At 37.4% G+C, this 18,406-nt stretch overlaps 1 protein-coding gene across 1 annotated transcript; it reads left to right on the forward strand.

Annotated features, from left to right (window-relative positions):
- Positions 1-14,663: 14,663 nt before the first annotated feature.
- On the forward strand, positions 14,664-15,929 carry adrb3a (adrenoceptor beta 3a; the record flags this gene model as incomplete). Its single annotated transcript, XM_079251689.1, has 1 exon — positions 14,664-15,929. One exon carries the CDS (start codon positions 14,664-14,666, stop codon positions 15,927-15,929), a length of 1,266 nt encoding a protein of 421 aa, XP_079107815.1.
- Positions 15,930-18,406: the final 2,477 nt, after the last annotated feature.

Here is an 18,406-nt window from a genome sequence, read left to right on the forward strand (position 1 = left end):
AAAAATCTTTATAAAATTATATCACTGTTTGACCAGACCACTTAAGTGCTGAACTGGTTTGGAAGGTGTGAAGTGTGCTAGCATCTTTCTTGATGAGAAACAGTTAACAGCAAATTAGCAGTCGCTCGATAACAGCAGCTAGCTTTTTCCCACCTGCCATGGTTGTGTAACAAGTAATGACATGTCACTGAGAATTTTGGCATTTTGCTGCACAGCAAAAATGGCCTGCTTTTTTGTATGATGCTGCTAACATTAAAAATCAAAATAAGCTAATATTTTTAATGAAATTGTACAATGCTTTAATGCTAACAATAATGTTTTTGAATTATTGCATATTTATCAACATTTTACACAGCATGCCAAATGTTTTGGAATTAATATTTTATTTTATTTTATAAAAGAAAAACTCATAAGGATGATTTTTATCCTAGAAAATTTCAGATATATGAGAGTGCATTGCAACCTTCAGTGCACAGGCATCAAACTCCGGTCCTCAAGTGCTGCTATCCAGCAGGTTTTTGTTGTTTCCATGCTCCAACACATCTGACTGAAATCATGGGTTTGCTGTTGGATCCATTTGCTATGAATCAGCTGTGATAGAGCAGGGAAACAACAGAAACATGTAGGATAGAGGCATCTGGAGGACTGGAGTTTAATACGCTTGTAAGTGCATATGCCTCTAAGAACTGCCATCAGCAACATGTTCATTTTTGTTGTTTAACGGCTTTTATCACATTTGCGTTTATTGTTCTTGAAATCTGTCTTGCCTTCCTCTAATTGTGGGGAAGCAGTTGACGGCAAATGTCAGTCTGTGTTACTCAATGTTCTACTCAGTTTTTCCACTTTGATTTTAAAAAATCTTTGGCACAACCTTATCAATCTAGTAATGTCTGAAAAACAAACAAGTGGATACTAAATCCACCTCTACAGGCTTGTTTTCTTTAATTGTCTTGATATAAAATACATATTTTCATTATGTCAACATAAGTGATCATGTTATCAGTATGTAGAAAGACACGGCTGCCAGAGTATTCCAGATGAGATAGAATTTGGCCCATTGAAACTACATAAATGACAAGTTGGCTTCGCTATGAAAACTCTGCTAGCTTAATTTTCACACAGCTTTAGCCATTATTCTTCAGCACACTTGCTGTCTGTAATCTGTTAAAAATATGACATGAGGCATTGCCGGCTACATATTATTGGGTTTCCTCTTCCACACACAATTATTAAAACCATATGCAGCCATATGAAATGTCCAGTGAACAGCAGCAGGGTATAAGACTGACAAATACTTGACACAGAGCAGAAAAACTGTGACATGCTTGAAAATATGCAGTCACAAGGAAATTTTAATAGTGGTTATTGACAGAGAGTGAGTTAAGCTCATCAGCAAATATGCAACTCTTGTCAGACATTTAGAAATCTGCTTGCTATCGTAATAAACCTCAAATAAATCAGGCAATAATATTTTAATTAAGTTCAGATTAATAACATTTTAATCATATTAATTTTACACAAATTAATAATAATTTGATTAACTGGGAAATTATTCAGTTTCTAATTAACTTGAATGTTGCTTAATTTTTCAATTCAGTTTAGTTTTACACACTGAGTGATTGAAGTAAGACAGTAAGTGTAATATTTACCTGTTTTTTAAGAGGAAAATGTGTAGATAAATTTACATTTCATCTAATGAAAATTATAGTTTATGGCGTATGAAATGACAATATTTGGAGTAAACCTAAAACTACAAAATCTATTTATAAATCCTAAGAATTAATTTGATTTCTGTATTGATTTATAGAAATGCACCAGAGAACCAATCAAACATTGAAACTTATGTTTATTTTTTTAACCATTTGTTTTATTTAATCATCATAAAACATATACAGTTGTGTAATAGTAAAGTAACAGAACTGATTGGCAGAGTCCCAGAGAAGCACAATCTTTCAGAAAATAAATGGACGTTTCACAATTCTGAAACTGTGTGGGCAGAAGAACAGCAAAACAATCATGTTTCTTTCTGCCAAACTGCAAAGAATTCATCATGTTGGGTACATAATGTTATCAGAAGACTCAGAGTGTGGAGAATTATCAGTAAATGAGGGACAAGGCTGAAAATCAGTTCTGTGTGAAACTGCATTAAAAAAAAAGTATTTCTGTAACAGAAATGATTTCCTCGGCTCATTCAGGTGATAGAGTCTGTGTGTTAAGTTTCCTGTCCTGGACTCCTTTGCATCTTCACCTCGTTGCAAAGTAAATAAAACGCTTGCCACTTTGAGCACTTTTTGTGTGTCATACACAGTTAAAATTACATGCTAAACAGTTCTATGTAAGCATGGTGATTTCAGGACAGTGCAGATCTGTCAATAGCCCACATATTGTGAAATTCATTCATCCATTTTCTTGACCGTTTAGTCCGTTTAAAGAGTCGCGGGTGAGCTGGAGCCTATCCCAACAATCAGTGAGGAAGAGGCAGGGTACACCCGGACAGGCTTCCAGTCCATCACAGGGCATATTGTGACATTTTAAAATGCAATACAACAAAAATGCTTATTAGTAGAAGGACTCAGCAAATAAAAACTACACCTTTCATGAGAATAGGCTTTCCTGTCAGCTATACAAAACATATGTCATTAAAACGAAAGGGAGGAAAAAGGATCCCTGTGCTACTGTGTCTCTTTCAAAACTGCAGGAATGGATTTTAAGATTTCAAGGATTAAAACAAGAGTAAATGCTGCACATAATACTGTCACATGAAACACGTCACAGGTATCAAACTCAAGACTGACAAAACAACATTTCTGTCATTTTCATAGGGAGATGAGTTTAAATGAACTTCAGATCATAACATTTTGGTTTTGCTCAGTATCCAAACTTTTATGGAAACATGACTCAATAAGATTTAGAGATTAAATTGTTTTGACTTTTACACTTTTGATTTTAGTTCCCACTGTGCACCCACACATCTGAGATTATCTGCCGCAAATGTTCCATGGAGGTCTTTTTTATTCTCAGTCACCCAGCATATATGCTGAAAGTACGTGTTTACACACTAAGTACATATAGCTTTTGTGTGGGAACAGGATGAATGAAAACAGCAGGGGGGTTGTTTTGGGATTTGCTCTAAGTTTAAGTGATGAAGGTTCATGTTAAGGTTACAGATTGAGCGTAGCGAATAAATAGAAGTCAGTGTAATGTCTGCGTATTATTAACCGACCAAGAATGAATGTGAACCAGCTTGATCATAGGTGTGTTTTTTCCATTTACCTTATCTGGTGGTGTAAAATAAAATGCACTGATTAGGGACCATATTATCAGTGGCTTCACCTGAAACAGAACCACTGCTGCGAAAAAACATTTTACAAGAAATACTGGGAGTACCTTCCTTCTGACTGCATTAAGGCCGCTGTTGAGGAATTGGTCTCTAATGAGAACACTTACTGTGTGCAATTCCTACCAACTTACCCACAGTGCAATTCAAAATACAACGACTTACCTTGAAACACTATAATTAGAGGCCATGTACATGGCAAGTTGGTGGAAATATTTGGTTACCACACTGCATGATTTGACTCAATCAAAAGACTTCCTGTGAGTCCAACTAAAGACTATTTATGTCCCAGTTACTAAAAAAAAGCTAACTGGCATCTTACACTGAATGACCGTCAAATGGTAGACTTCATGTAGCCATGGGTGTATGGGCGGTACAGGTTGTTTATTAGGCAAGGCCCAAAGGACTCCATCAAACTGAGCTGCACTTGGATATTTGTCTGGGCAATGTGAGCATATTATCCAGTCTTTCAGTGTGGCAGTACATACTGTGCATCATACCAGCAGAACAATAAGTGTTTGATGGTATAACAGCTGATACACACCAAAAATGTCAAGAAATAAGATAAGCTAAATGCCCTTAAATACACAAGCTTAGCGTAAATGGATAACTTTCTGTAACTCAGCGGGACAAAATTTTGAAGGGTGCAGCTACGGGATCTTTCTTATCTGAACTTGGACAAGCATGACTGGCCAACAAGGTTATTCATAGAACTACCCATATCTTGCAATCTTGAACGCAATGTTCAGTCTGTTCAAACCTGTCTCAGTTTAGCAAACAATCACTTTACACAGGTTTCAGCATTCAGATAATCCAAGCTGAAAGAAAAAGTGGTGCCTTCAAGTCTATGGGACCACATTCACATGCATAATATGCTGCTGCGTTATTTATTCATTGATTTATTTCTTTAGTTAGTTAGTTAGTTAGTTAGTTAGTTAGTTAGTTAGCTAGCTAGCTAGTTGGTTAGTTATTGTTTTAACTAACCACTTAATTCTGTGTGTTGCTCTTGGCTTTGTCTCTCTAGTGTCAGAGACGATTGTTAAAAAAATCTCTGGGACTGTAAAAAAGAGAGTGGGTTGCCTGTGCAGGGAGATGCTTAATCAGTCGGTAAAGTTCATAAAATACAAACCAAAACATTTTGTTTTGGGTTCACACTGTTCAGATTTATGCTTTCATTGGATGTAGATTGGATCTGCAGACTAGCATTAACCTCACAGCCACTATATGCATGTTTGTTGCATTAATTATCAATGTTAAATGGAACGCACAACAATGTGTGCAGAATCGTTCAATCTCTGCTTCTTACAGAACTCTGTGTATTATGGACTATGTCGGGGATTTCATCAATAACTGTGAAACTTGGTTTAACTTTCCTCTTCCGCTCCTTAAAAAATGACAGGGTGAAATTGATAAAGCTACCAGGGAAATTATCATTTTAACTTTCAGAGCATCAAGTTTTTTTTTAATAAACAGCAAAAGGAAACAAAAGAAAAATAACAAGCTAAAAAAAAGAAAATTATATATAAATGAATAAATAAATAAATAGAGTAGTGTAGTACAGTATACAATGAAGTCGCACGCAGCTGCAGTTGTGGCATTTTATGAATAGTGTGCCTTAGGCTCTGTACTCCCATATTTGCCTTGTGCTATTCTCATACCCTCATTTTAATTTCCAATGCTCAATTAACTTTGCTGCTTTGTCTTCTTCTGGGCTGACAAGACTGACATCAAGATTTCCCACATGGCTGGGCTTCATCTGGCATTTGTAGCTGACAAATTATTTTACTGGAGGATTTCACCTGGGCAGTCATCAATAATTCAGTGAGATCACAGGCAATAACGTGTAATCATGATGATTAATGTCAGCTAAACTCTGGCTGACTACAGATGGTCAACATACTGCTGACACTAGCTGTAGTCCCTGATCCCCACAGGACCAGATGAGAAGTGAAGCAGAGCCCTTCTTTCCCTCCGTTTGAGTCTATCTCTGGCGCCAGCTCCATGCACCCCTGCCTTTTCACTCTGTCTGATCCAGAGGAAGATTGCAGGCAAACCATATTTTTTATTAAGATGTAGACCCAGTGTCAACCGTTGTCTCTAATTTATTGATTGTCTTAAAACAATAATGACAGACCTTGTGGCTGTGTGTATTTTTGATAGCATGTTGTAATGGCAATCGCCAACAGCCTCGTAGATTTACAACCTGTATCGACCTGGTCCCTGGCATAAGATCTAACAGCAGAAGGCCAAGGTCACATTTGTTTTTGTGACAGTGTTTACCAAATCGAAACACCAGCATGGCTTTCCTCAAGTTGTGTTGTGACAGCGCTTTATGTTCAAACTGGCCAATCAAGAACTCCATTAACCATTTGGTAACTGAAGAACCAAAGACACAACTTGCTTTAAAGAGAAACTTTATGGAGAAGGACTACAGTTGTAATCCGGAGGATAAGCAGAGCTGCTATCAGCTCTGTAGGTAGAATGCACAGATGTATGGTAAAACCTGGATCCTTACGTACTGTATGTGGGACCCAGGCAAAGGAACCATTTACTCACCATGCATTATTCAAGAAATTAAAGGTTACATCAACATGATCACTTTTTTGAGTTCCCCCACAATCCTAAATAGTACAAAAGAAGAAACGGGTTGATATAAATCATGGTGCTTGGAGTGAGTCACTGAGCCAGTGGCAAATTGTGGGAAGAGAGGAAGCAAAGGTTGTGAACCTGAAAATTTAAAAAATAAGCTTCTTAATAATAACTTCTGATCAATTTCAGTGAAATAGACAGCAGAAATGATAAATTTTCTATACTGCTCAGTCCAATTCAGGGTCTCTGAGAAGCTGGAGCCTATTCCAGCAATTAGCAGGCAAGAGGCAGGGTACACCCTGGAGAGTGAATGGTGATAAAAGCTTTATAGTGGTTTATTAATAGAGAGAAAATTGGTTTAATCCTGGTGCATTAGTTTATTCCATGGTGCAGCATGGCAAACATCCTCCAAAAGGCAGATGTTCCAGGTAGGGGTAGGAGAATCTGGATTGTATCCAAAAAAGAAAAAAGGGAATGAATGGAACAGGATCACTGAATAAGTCACAACAGAAAAGCTCAACAGATTTTCAGGTGGCTGTACAATACTGCCGGCAAGCAGACAAACTGGCGCTGAATGAAGAGCAGACCCAGGCTCATATGATGCAGACAAGCAGAACCAGGTGCATCCAATAATCAGCCACATGCCGGAGAGCTAGCAAAAAAAAGAGGAGACAAAAACAAGAAACCCCGAAGGTCTCACTTGCAACTACATTTTGGTATTTGTTAACATTAATGTTAAGGACCTGATTTTGGATCCAAATACCACATGGTTGGTATGGGAACACATTGGCTTCAAGCAAACCAATAATTCAATTCAATTCCATTTCAGTTCAGCTTTATTTGTATAGTTCTACTTCACAACAATGTCACCTCAGGACACTATACAAACACATAATTCATTCATTTTCTGAAACCGGTCAGTCCAATGAAGGGTTGCGGGGCAGCTGGAGCCTATCCCAGCAGTCTTCGGGCAAAAGGCAGGGTACACCCTGGACAGCTCGCCAATCCATTGCAGGGCACAAACACATCATGAAAGCCAATTCACAATAAACAGCCCAGATAATAGAAACCAACATATTGCATGAAATCTTGACCTCAATCTGATCCCCCATCCTGAGCATGCAAAGTTTCACAATTGCTCCTTTTTTAAATGTGAAAAGTTGTATTTCTTTAAATGGCATCCATAAAAGCTCTCAGACTAGTTTAAAATGTTCTGGTTGGTTGTCATTTCTCAAGTTTTCTGTGGTTATCGTGGCAATTTTTCTTATTCAAGTGGGTGGAAAATCCCAATAAACTGTAACACTGATAGTAATGTGCATAGAGGCCCTGATTTACAGGTATTCATCATTACATAAAGGATACAAGAATGAGAACGGCTGATTAAGAGATAAGGTGATGAACTTTAAAACATGGAACAAATTAGAGGACATATTACATATTTTTTGCTCGTTTGTCTGAACAACGTACTTCAACGCAGGCAAGTTATCACATGCAGACACCTTAATTTTGAATCAGTCCACATAATTTTGATTCTGTGTATCTTCTATAAACAACTTCTTGGTCCACTTAAAATGAGCAAGCTGTCTCTGAAACTTGCTGAATTTAGAAAGGACACTGATCATTGTTTGTGTTTCCTCTCAGTGCCCGCAGTAGTGAACATTTACCATCAGCTTCTCCCCTTTGCAAATGACCACTAATGTGAGTCAGGGGACACTTAAGCTAAATCCTATCAATCTCAGAAGACCACTTCATGCAGGAAAAATCTCTCCTTCATTCTAACATAATGACAAACTATTTGGAGTAATGAAGGGTACATAAATAAACTAGAAGTATCAAAGACTGGGAATGAAATTACTGGAAACAACATAATGTCCACTTTAAAGAAGACAAATCGGTCTTCCTGTTTTTTTCCCTTTTATTCATGATGTCATCCAGTTTCTTTATGTTAAACACCTGCAACATCACAAAGGTTTACCATGAAGTCCAAACAAATAGCTATTGTCTCTCACACTGTCCCTGAACTGCCTAAGATGCCATGTGTTTAGTTCTCTCTTCACTTCGGCTCACTTTTTGTCCAGTCTGCCCATAGTCATAAATATGAAGCTACATCTACAATCTCATTTTTCAAAAAGATCAATTAATCACTCAAAATATTTGTCAACTAATTATGGCAAAAAGTGTGAAAGCAAAATGCAGAATTACCAAAGAGAAGCACTCAAAAACAGCATCGCCCATCACAGGGAACTTACAGTGGAATTACATAAAAGTGAATTCATCATTAGATTAAATTTCATTAGACTAGACTAGAAACTCATGATTAAACTGCAAAAAAAAAACTAAATGATGTAGCTGAACTGTTGTTATTTTCAATGCTGATTGTGTTTTATTATTGTGTTGAAGAAGAAATGAAGTACCCTAAATATCCTCCAGCTATGTGATTAATGGGACATTTTCCATGCCAGCTCAGGGAAAGTATGGCCTCAGCCTGCTGGTTAATTTGTTACACCTCAAACAAGAAAGAATAGCTGCCTTGGAATAGCTGCTGTTATGTACCAGTCAGAGCAAATGTGGCTTTTTGTGAGAAGGGGCTTTTTCAAAGAGATGAGGGCATTCACAGAGTGTTTCATACAGATGGAGTTTAGCAGTGCATAAGAACAATCATGTATTTTATTCATATCAAAAGACTGAACCAGTTTATTTCATACTAATACAGTCTAAGCTACCAAGCAAATAGAAAAATCCAAGTTATTACACACTGCAAGTATTGTTTGTTTTCTTCCATAAATGATAAAAAAAAACATAAAAAACAAATAAATATCTAATGCAGAATACAAGAATGTTGTTAAAGGCATTAAAGTAAAAGTCGTATTTCACTTCCTTGACCAATTTAATTTTATATTAAAAACTGAGACATCTTCTTTGTACTAAGCTTTTACTCAGTTTTTTTTCTTTTGTTTTTATTCAGAACATGTGTTTGAGATTTCAAGCATCTGATTTCGTTCACAGGGGGTTGTAAGAATGAAATGCTTAGGATGGCCCCCAGAATAGACACTTATCTGGGACATCTCTCCTGAGAGTGCTGTGTATGAGAGGACAGAGGCCATCAGTGCCCTTAACCCTTAGTTTTCCCTGTACAAATCCCCCAAAAACCTCAGCATGTGGATGCAATCTGCATATAATAAGTGTGATTTACCTACAACATGATGGTTGAAGGGGGGGGGGGCTGAACCTCTCAGTCTCTAATGCTCTCACCTCAACACATGGTTTCATGCTCTGCATCTGCTGGCAGATAAACTGCTTTTGGGCTTTAACCCCGACAAGACACACACAAGTGAGAGAAATGTTCTCTGGTCAAATCTAATTTTCATTTTCAGTTATTCTTTTTATTTTTTATTTTATTTCATTTTATCTTTGGATGTTACAAAATGTGCTATGTTCATGATTTGATTATACAGGATAAAATAAAGCCATCATTTATGCCCTGGAGTCTAAAGTTTTGTTTAGCTCTTGCAGCCACTCCTTCTCTGGCTAATGGAGAGTTTCCTGAGCTAAAAAAAAAAAAAAAAAAGGAGGGGGTGGGGGTGCCAAACAAACTCTAAGAAGGCATTCTTAAACATCTGAGGTACAGAGAAGTCACAACAACAATGATTGCAGTGAAGGTGTGGTGGAAAAGAAAACCCATTCCATCTTACATTCATTTATTGGATGGAACTTTAATAATGAACATAAAGGAGGATATTACACATGGCGTTGTAGAAAATGAGGCAAATGGAAAAGTTTCACCTACTTTAAATAGTATGTTTATAAATGCTTATTTCTTATTTAAAGATGAAGACATAAAACAGGTCCCCTCGTTTCCTTCTGTAAAAGCAGTAGGTGGTGCTACTACAGATCCAATAAACAACCCAAGGAGTGAGACTTAGAGTTAAACAAACTGCTTCACCATCAGCAGTGCCAAAGATGATGGCTGCACGCTCCTGCCATTGAGCCCGAGAGAGTGGATGCCTCTTTAGTTTTTTTCAATGCATGGGAACGTTGGCAAAGACCAGATGGACTGCACTATGAAATTAAACATGTGTTGGCAAAGTCCAGATGGCTGATATGGATCATATGTCACATATATTCTGTTTCTATCAACAGCAAAATAGCCCAGGAAGATTGCATAACATACAGCTTCTGACGTTTCCATGAAATGGAGGCAAACATTCCCATTGGGAAGAATAGATGGGGAGAGATTGTGTACTGAAGGGGCTTTATTGAGCTTCATGACTGCTCTGATGATTTACAGCCTGCCATCATAAAATGAGCAAATTCTGGACTCAACATAAATCAGGTTTTCTTTCGAGGAAGTATGCAGTTGTTGTCATATTCAACACTATTTCAGTGTAACAATCTATTTCACATGAAGCAGGAACCACTGCTATAATAACTTTAAGGACCAAACCCCAAACAACAGGTGCATCGGGTTAAAACCATAACATCCAAATGGCCTGAATAGGTAAGTGGCATAAATAAAAGATGATCATTCACCAACAACATACTTTAGAGTGAAAGTAGAGAGATAATTCGAAGCAGTGAGCCATTATTAGGTATAAATTAGTAATGTTATACCATTACAGCCCTGTCAGGGACAAGGATGAGTAAACTCATCACGGCTGAATTGACTGTCAACAACTTTGTGCGTGCCAGTTGCTCTGCTGGACTGGAGTAGGACCAGTTCCAGATTCACCAATGGCATCTTCTCACGCAAAGACAAATGAGCAGCTGTCAAGCTGTCAGCTCCCCAGCAATGACCTTCATCTACAGAAATGCTGTCAGATGGGCCCTCTTGGTCATCAAGTTTAGAAAGGCACCAGTGTTTTGCTTTTGCCTCCTTTTCCCTTTTGTGAATTCACTTCCAGCAGCACAACTTCCTGCCTGATGAGTGACAAAGTGACCTAGACAAATACAAAGAAAAACAACCCATTTAAACCTAAATGAGGGGAAATGATGTATATAGAGACCAAATAAATGGATTAAAATGATCTCCAATACAACACAATCCAAATATGCATTTACAAGCCATTTGTAAAAAAAATAAAAAAAAACTGCTTATATTATTAAAGTAAATCATTCAGAAAAAGAGAAAGAGGTATTTTAGTAAATTTGTTTACTTTTTTGATAAGAAAAGTGACAGAACTCTAGGATCACTATGTTAAACAGGAAGCTGGATCCAGCAGCTGTTAGCTCAGCTGGGTATGACTGAGAACAAGGGAAACAGTTAGCTTCTATAAAAGTTTGCAATTTTTCATGTTATATCTTGTTTGTTTAATCAGTACAAAAACAAAAGTGCAAAAGCTCAGACAAAACTCACTCACATGGAAAAGAGAAAAAATCCAGAGGTGCCAATGCCAGCCAAGCCTCCCCCATTTCATCGTCCTATATTTAGCATATTTTCACCCCCTTTCCTTGTTGTGAACACAATGGTCTCAGAGCATTGTGAAACTGTCAAACAACAAACCCTGTTCAGTGTAATTAATTACTTGGAAATTACTTTTTCATTTTTCTTTCTTTTTGTCTGAAATGACATGAAACAGGGCGAAGCTGGAAAAATTTTGTTTTCAAATGTGATTAAGTCTGCTTTAACAGACAGAGGCTGGTGATGTCACTCAAAAATCATTTAGTTTTATTTTACATTTTGGTACCTAACCTGTTTGGTAAGGATTAGAAAAACCTCATGTTTGCAGACATGACACGAAATTTTCTATTGCTTTGGTTTTGTGCTCTAACAATGGGACTGGCAACAATGCTTCCTGGTCGGTACTTTAATGTAAATACCTCAAAGTGCAACACTTCAGAAAACGCAAAAAAAAGTGAAAAGTAATATATTTAAGCAAGAGACTGCCTTGATTTCTCCTTCACCTTTCCTGTCCTCCGGACAGCCAGAAAAGACGGCTTGTATGTTTTTATTTGAGTCCTTTTTAATGCAAGCCGCAATTTGACCTAATCCCGACACAAAGAGTTTGTAAAGTCAAGTCCCATCCAAATTGCAAACGAGAGATCAGCGAAGAGTGACAGAAAATCAGAAGCTAAACTAACACAGTGTAAATGTAAACTTTCACATACTCGTTCCTTTGAAATAAAATACCAATAGCGTGTTTTCCTTCACACAGAAAAACAGTCCAAAGATGCAATTTTGTGAACAGATTAATGGCAGTTTCAAAAATTTACATCAAACTGTGTAGAAACAGACATTCAAAGTTGATCCAGCTGAAATATCAAATACCAATAGTAATCATTCAAGTTGTATTTTTGACCACTTTATAAACATTAGTTTGAATATGTGCTGGCTTTTCTCTGCGAGATATCAGGCTTAGCTAAATGCTAACTACTGTCCCCTTGAATGGTGAAAAGTTATTTTATGATACCATTTTTAAACCCTTTTTTTAGAAGCAGCTGTTTGCTAAAAGAGATACTTTAAACTTAATATGATCATAACACTTTTGGCATGCACAGTGTCTTGTCCGGAAAAAGTTTTTTTTTTTTTTTTTTTTTTTAAATGTTTGACCTATCTATCTATCTATCACCTAGAATCAGTACCACAGAGTCCCATCTTTCTTGTGTCAGCTGAAACAATAGTAGATAAATAAAACAACATGAATTAAAACTGTTTTAAAGGCAAAATTGCAAGGTATAAACAATAAAAACTACTGGAACTACAACTCCAAAAACAAATGTGAATCTGCATGCAAGCCATTTCCTATTATACAAGTAAAAATACATTTTAAGGTGTAAACTAAAGACCACACACAAAGACCAAATTAGGAGCCGTTCTGTTACAAGACAGCTCAGAAGAACAGATTGTTGTCTGATTGTTCTTATTTAGTGGAACATCTTGAGCAACAGCGAGATACCAATCTATTCTTTTCTTCACAGCTCTGATACAAAAAGAGGCATTTATTTCCTGCTCTCCGCAGATGGAGGTGCCTCATCTGTATTAGTGGAGTTGTGGACATAAATGGTTAGAATCACACTTAAGTTGTGAGATGATTTGTGTATTGCTGCTTTTACTATAAAGCCTTTACAACACATTTAGCAGAAAAAAGGCTGTTCCCAAAAGTTGAAGAAGTCAGTTATTTTAAATATTTACTTGTGAACTGTCTATAAATGAAGTTTAAGGTTACCCAGTTACTTCAACTTTAGAGTCTATTAAGAAGAGTTTCAGACCTTTTAAAAGAATTAATCACATAGCAAGCTGTTAAAGGGATATTCCTTAAATTTGGTGGGACTTCTATCTTTGTGAAGCTATGCCGTAAAGATTCTCACTTGAAGAATTGGGAGCTAAGCTCAGAAATGTTTCTTTTGCAATGGCAAACCGAGATTTAACAGTTGTCAGAGAAAAGGTTTCTTCTGGGGGCTCCACTGTGAGCAGGTGTTATGTCTTTCTGTCAAATTTCCTGTGCTGTGACATTGTCTACTGCAGGTAGGACACTGATTACTCATAAGAGTTTCATTCCTGCTCCTTTAAAGTTCAACACATTGGTATGACTGAAACCAGCTATTTTCCACCTGGTGGTTTTTGGACATTTTATTGAAAGCAGTGCTTGATCAGGGTCATATTTCAAAAATGCTTTTAGCAGTGACACAATATGCTGAATGTTACCCTCAGCGAGGCATCATTTAGTTGGTTTTACTCCTAAAAAAGTTGTCATGATGTCACTGAATAAAACTGAATAAAACAAAAGAAAAAGAAAAAAAAAAACTCTCAAAGACTAAAAGCAGACATAGATCAACGCGAAAAGTAGTTCAAACAGCTGGTTTATCCTGCATCTGCTATCGAAACATCAGGATTAATGATCCATAAATGTCATCTAAAATTAAATATAAATTAGAAAAACCAATCAGAACTAATTTCCTGCTAGTATGTTTCCTTAAATAGGATTTTTAATGCAAGATTTTTACTAATAAGCTGGATTTTTACATACATAAGAAATCTGAATAATTGCTTGGCACATATTTTTATGCGTTAATACACAAGTACTTCTTAGGTTCTTGTTAAGTTTCTGTGAGGGATCTCTCACATGTGTGGCTTCCATACACAGAAACAGTGTTAGGCTCCTCCCTTCTGCTTTCAGCCAGCGTGTGATTACAGCCAATGCGATCTTGGGCAACCTCACAGAGAGAGAGAGAGAGAGAGAGAGCAAAAGAGTGAAAGAGCAAAGGAAAAAGTGGGCAGCCACTTTGGTGCACTCTGGTGGTTCTTGTGACAGTGTCACTCTTTACTTGATCTCCAAGCAGTCCAACTGAGGCTTCGTGGCTCAGACAGATCCAGAGAGAAGAAGAAGTCCCAGTGGACATACTGAAGCGGACATAGTTGAGTTTTCTGCAACAAAACTTTTTTTTTTTCACTTAATGTTTAGACTTTTTCCTGGGATTCACTGAAGCCCTGCTCCAGCTCTGTGAGCAGTTTGGATTAATCTATCTGCAAAGCATGTTGCTGAAGACAAAGGCGTCCTCAAACATTCATGCCTTTGGAAGGATGGAGACCCACTATTCCTCTCTGCGTGCTGTACGGCAAGAATCTTAAGGAGTAAAATATGAGCTTCAACTTCAAAGAGAAGAAAAGGGAAGAAATGAAATTTTCTCTTATTCCTGATGGAATTCATGTGTAGATGCTTGTGAAGATTTTTTTTACTTTTTACCTGTGATCATTTTGATGTTGGAACAAAACAGCCTTCAACTTGAGGCTGAGCAAAAGATGAATTCCACCTTCCCATACCACCAACCTATGGGACACTGGATCCTTGTCGTGCTGGTCATCATCATACTGATCACAGTAGTGGGAAACCTGTTGGTCATCATCGCTGTTTCGCGCACACCACAGCTGCAAACTTCAACAAACATTTTCATCATGTCCCTAGCATGTGCGGACCTTATCATGGGGGTCCTTGTTGTGCCTTTTGGGGCTAGTTATGTGGTCACAGGTGCATGGCTACTCAGTAAAACTTTGTGTGACCTCTGGACTTCTGTTGATGTCTTGTGTGTGACGGCGAGCATCGAAACACTTTGTGCCATTGCAGTAGATCGGTATATAGCCATTACAAAGCCCCTGCGGCACAGAGTTTTACTCAGCAAGTGTCGCGCAAGAGTAGTAGTTTGTTTAGTGTGGGTTGTGTCTGCTTTAATTTCCTTTGTGCCAATTATGAAAGGGCTTTGGCATGTAAAGAAAGCAGAGAATAGGGACGCAGATGCTTGCTATGGAAACACCACTTGCTGTGACTTTGTATCAAACATTTATTTTGCAACTGTGTCCTCTGTAGTGTCCTTCTACATTCCACTGTTCATAATGATATTTGTGTACGCGAAAGTCTTTGCAATAGCAAAACGGCAGGTCCAGCTCATAGATAAGAGTCGGATGCGTTTTCAAAATGAATGTTCATTAGCACAGACGCAAATTAGCTCCGGTGTCAGCAATATCCTGCCATCAACATGTACTGGCTCCAGCAGTGGCAACAGTGCAGCTCGGAGAAAGAGTGCCAAGAGGAGGCCTTCACGATTAGTGCTTGTCAAAGAGCACAAGGCTATTAAGACTTTGGGTATCATCATGGGGACCTTCACTGTGTGCTGGCTGCCATTTTTTATTGCCAACATCATCAATGCTTGGGATACAACACTAGTAAACCAGATGGTCTTCCGAGTGTTAAACTGGCTTGGCTACATCAACTCTGGACTGAATCCCATTATCTACTGCAGGAGTCCAGAGTTTCGCACAGCATTCAAGAACATTATGGGTTGCCCATGGTTGTCCGTTCTGTGGCTACATAAAGAACTGCAGACCCGTTGCTCCTGCTTTCTGTGGCAAGCTGAAACAAGCACATCCAGCTCTTTCCAAAAGTCTTCAGCTGGTAGGACTGAAGGCAATGACAGCCTGGGCAGCAGAAGTGAGGAGACTTCCCTTGGTCCTCCGCAGTCCAATGGCAGCACACCGTTCAGTGACTGTTCAGAACCAGAAACCAAAAAGTAAGTTTCTTCTTCAACAATTTTCAATGTCATCAAAAAATGGGGACAGAAAAACCCAAAACCTTTTTTTTTTTACTCTTTCAGCAAAAAAAAAAAAAAAAAAAAAAAAAAAAAAAAAGAAAATCAGCAGACATCCAGTTATTTCTTTCACTACTTTGATAATAATTTCAACATGAAAATGGTCATAATTCTGAAACCTAAATGCATCTATAGGTAACTCCTAAATTAAAACTTACAAGTAGTTTGGACGATGGTGGTTTTGGCAGCTGCTTTGTTATCAATATTTCCTATTTTCTTCTGTATGTTACACCATTGTTTCACCATATGATGTGCAGGGAATCCCCAATATTCTGGAGCCGCTTTAAAATAAAACCTTACAGCGTTGAATCAGTGACACGGGGAGTTAGTTTGAATTAGCCATGCAATGCTTTGGGACATCTTGATGCAGACTGATCATTTACCAGAGATGATCTGCTCATGATAACATGCACGTCTTGTTTCAGGACACAAAACAAAAAAAGCATGTGGAATAGTTTAATTTTTTTAATAGAAATGAGTTGAAATTAATAACTCATGAAAACTGTAAAACTGTTTATATTATTAAAAGGCCTCATGTTGTATTTGCACATGCATAAAAATACACACACATACAAAACTATATTTACTTAAGTTAAAGATACTTGAAACATTCAACTGAATTGTGCAAAATGGTGGATCTCATAATGTGTAATATTAAATGTCAAAATTACAGATTTATCAGTTAAATACAAATTCTGAAAGCATTTACATGATTTGACTGAATTTGGATCTTTACCTGGTCATTTAATCATTGGGTCTTTTTTTTTTTATCAGGCTTGATAAAATATCAAAATATTTGATGGGCTGCTAATAAAAGCCATTATAACATTTTAAATTAATAGTAAATTATATTTGGTGCACTTTAATAAAGCAGAAATCCATATCTGGACATGCTGTCTCACATCAGCGCTTTGAAGCTCAGCAGAAAAATATACTGAGTGGAATGGACAAATATTTAACAGCTGAACTATTGGCAGATGTCGGACCTTCATAGCACTTGAATGAAACTTGATAATTGAAACTTATTAATGCTTTACTTCATAAAGATTTTTATCTGTTATTGTACTTGCACATGAAAAACGCACAGATGCTTACAATGAATTGGACTGAAAGCAATGCAATAAACCTATTCATGTAAGAAATTGGCTTTGTTATTTGTTATGCATCTTCCTAATTTAGCACCTTAAAAAAGGATTAATGAAAGATCACAGTGAGGTTGCTCTATGAGCCCAGCGAGTGATCTGTAAAGGATGATTCAGCAGAACACATGGCACACTCAAGCGTACTTCTAGATATTGCTGTGGCTGTGTGCCTGTCAGTGGGCCTCAGTGGGCCCTGCCCAACACCCTCTGCTGCAGATAAATCTTTATCACTGATGTACAAGACTTCCCCCTTTAACTGGACATACTGTTTACAAGATTGACAGCCAATGAGAGTGAGACATTAGCGTAGGTTAGCTGGGGTTGGGCAGCTGCATATTAAATTCATCACTGTTCCAACAAAGGCTTGCAGCGCTCCTGCTAAAAAACATGGTGCCAGCTGCCATGTGTTAAGATGTTATTGGTAGAGTCTAGTGAAAAAGAGCTGTAAAAAATTGGCCACTTTTTATGCTTTGGTCATAAATTTCCAAGTCAGAATGAAAGATATCAAATGTTGCCATAACAAAATCAAATGTTCCTCAAAATGCTAAAACGTGACTCCTGGATGATGTTTGAATTTTTCAGATTTCTGATTCTCATGAACAGATATGCAAATGATATTCTCCATAATCACCGGAGCTTGTGCAAAAGTCTGAACTGAAACTGTAGCAATGCATATATTTAATTTTACTTAAAGAATTACGAAGTAAGTTTGAAAGTGTTTTGACCTTGAAATCTTTTTTTTTAATCTGGATTATTATGGATTTATATAATGAACATAGAACATGAGTAAATCATTTGCACATAATCCAAATTTTCAGCTCATATCACTGGAAAATGCTTATCTGAAATGTCCTTCAATTTTCATGTGAACTCCCATATGCAATTAAGTTTTATGGGCCAGGGAATCGTCCTTTTAAGTATTTACTTTACACGTTATACATCATTTTTCATGACATCCTCTTAGTGGTAGTTTTACGGACATCAATGGGTATTTATTACAGGAAATATTTAGGAGCATATAAAAGTCTTCCATAAAAGGAGGCTGGTGTGTTCTATTGTAAATCACCCCAAGGGAAAGGCTCAGTGGACTCTCACTGCTTATTGAGGAGGATTACAAATCTAAGTGAGAGCAGGCCTTCCAATAAGCGTCTGACGAGTCTGAGACTATTTGACAAGTTTGACGAAGGAAATGACAAGCTGTTTGAAATTGAAAGGGCATTGTTGAAGATGTTGCTATAAAGCGCAGGTCTTGCCACCGTTT

This window comes from Telmatherina bonti (genome assembly GCF_933228915.1).
Source record: "Telmatherina bonti genome assembly, chromosome: 13".
NCBI lineage: Eukaryota > Metazoa > Chordata > Actinopteri > Atheriniformes > Telmatherinidae > Telmatherina > Telmatherina bonti.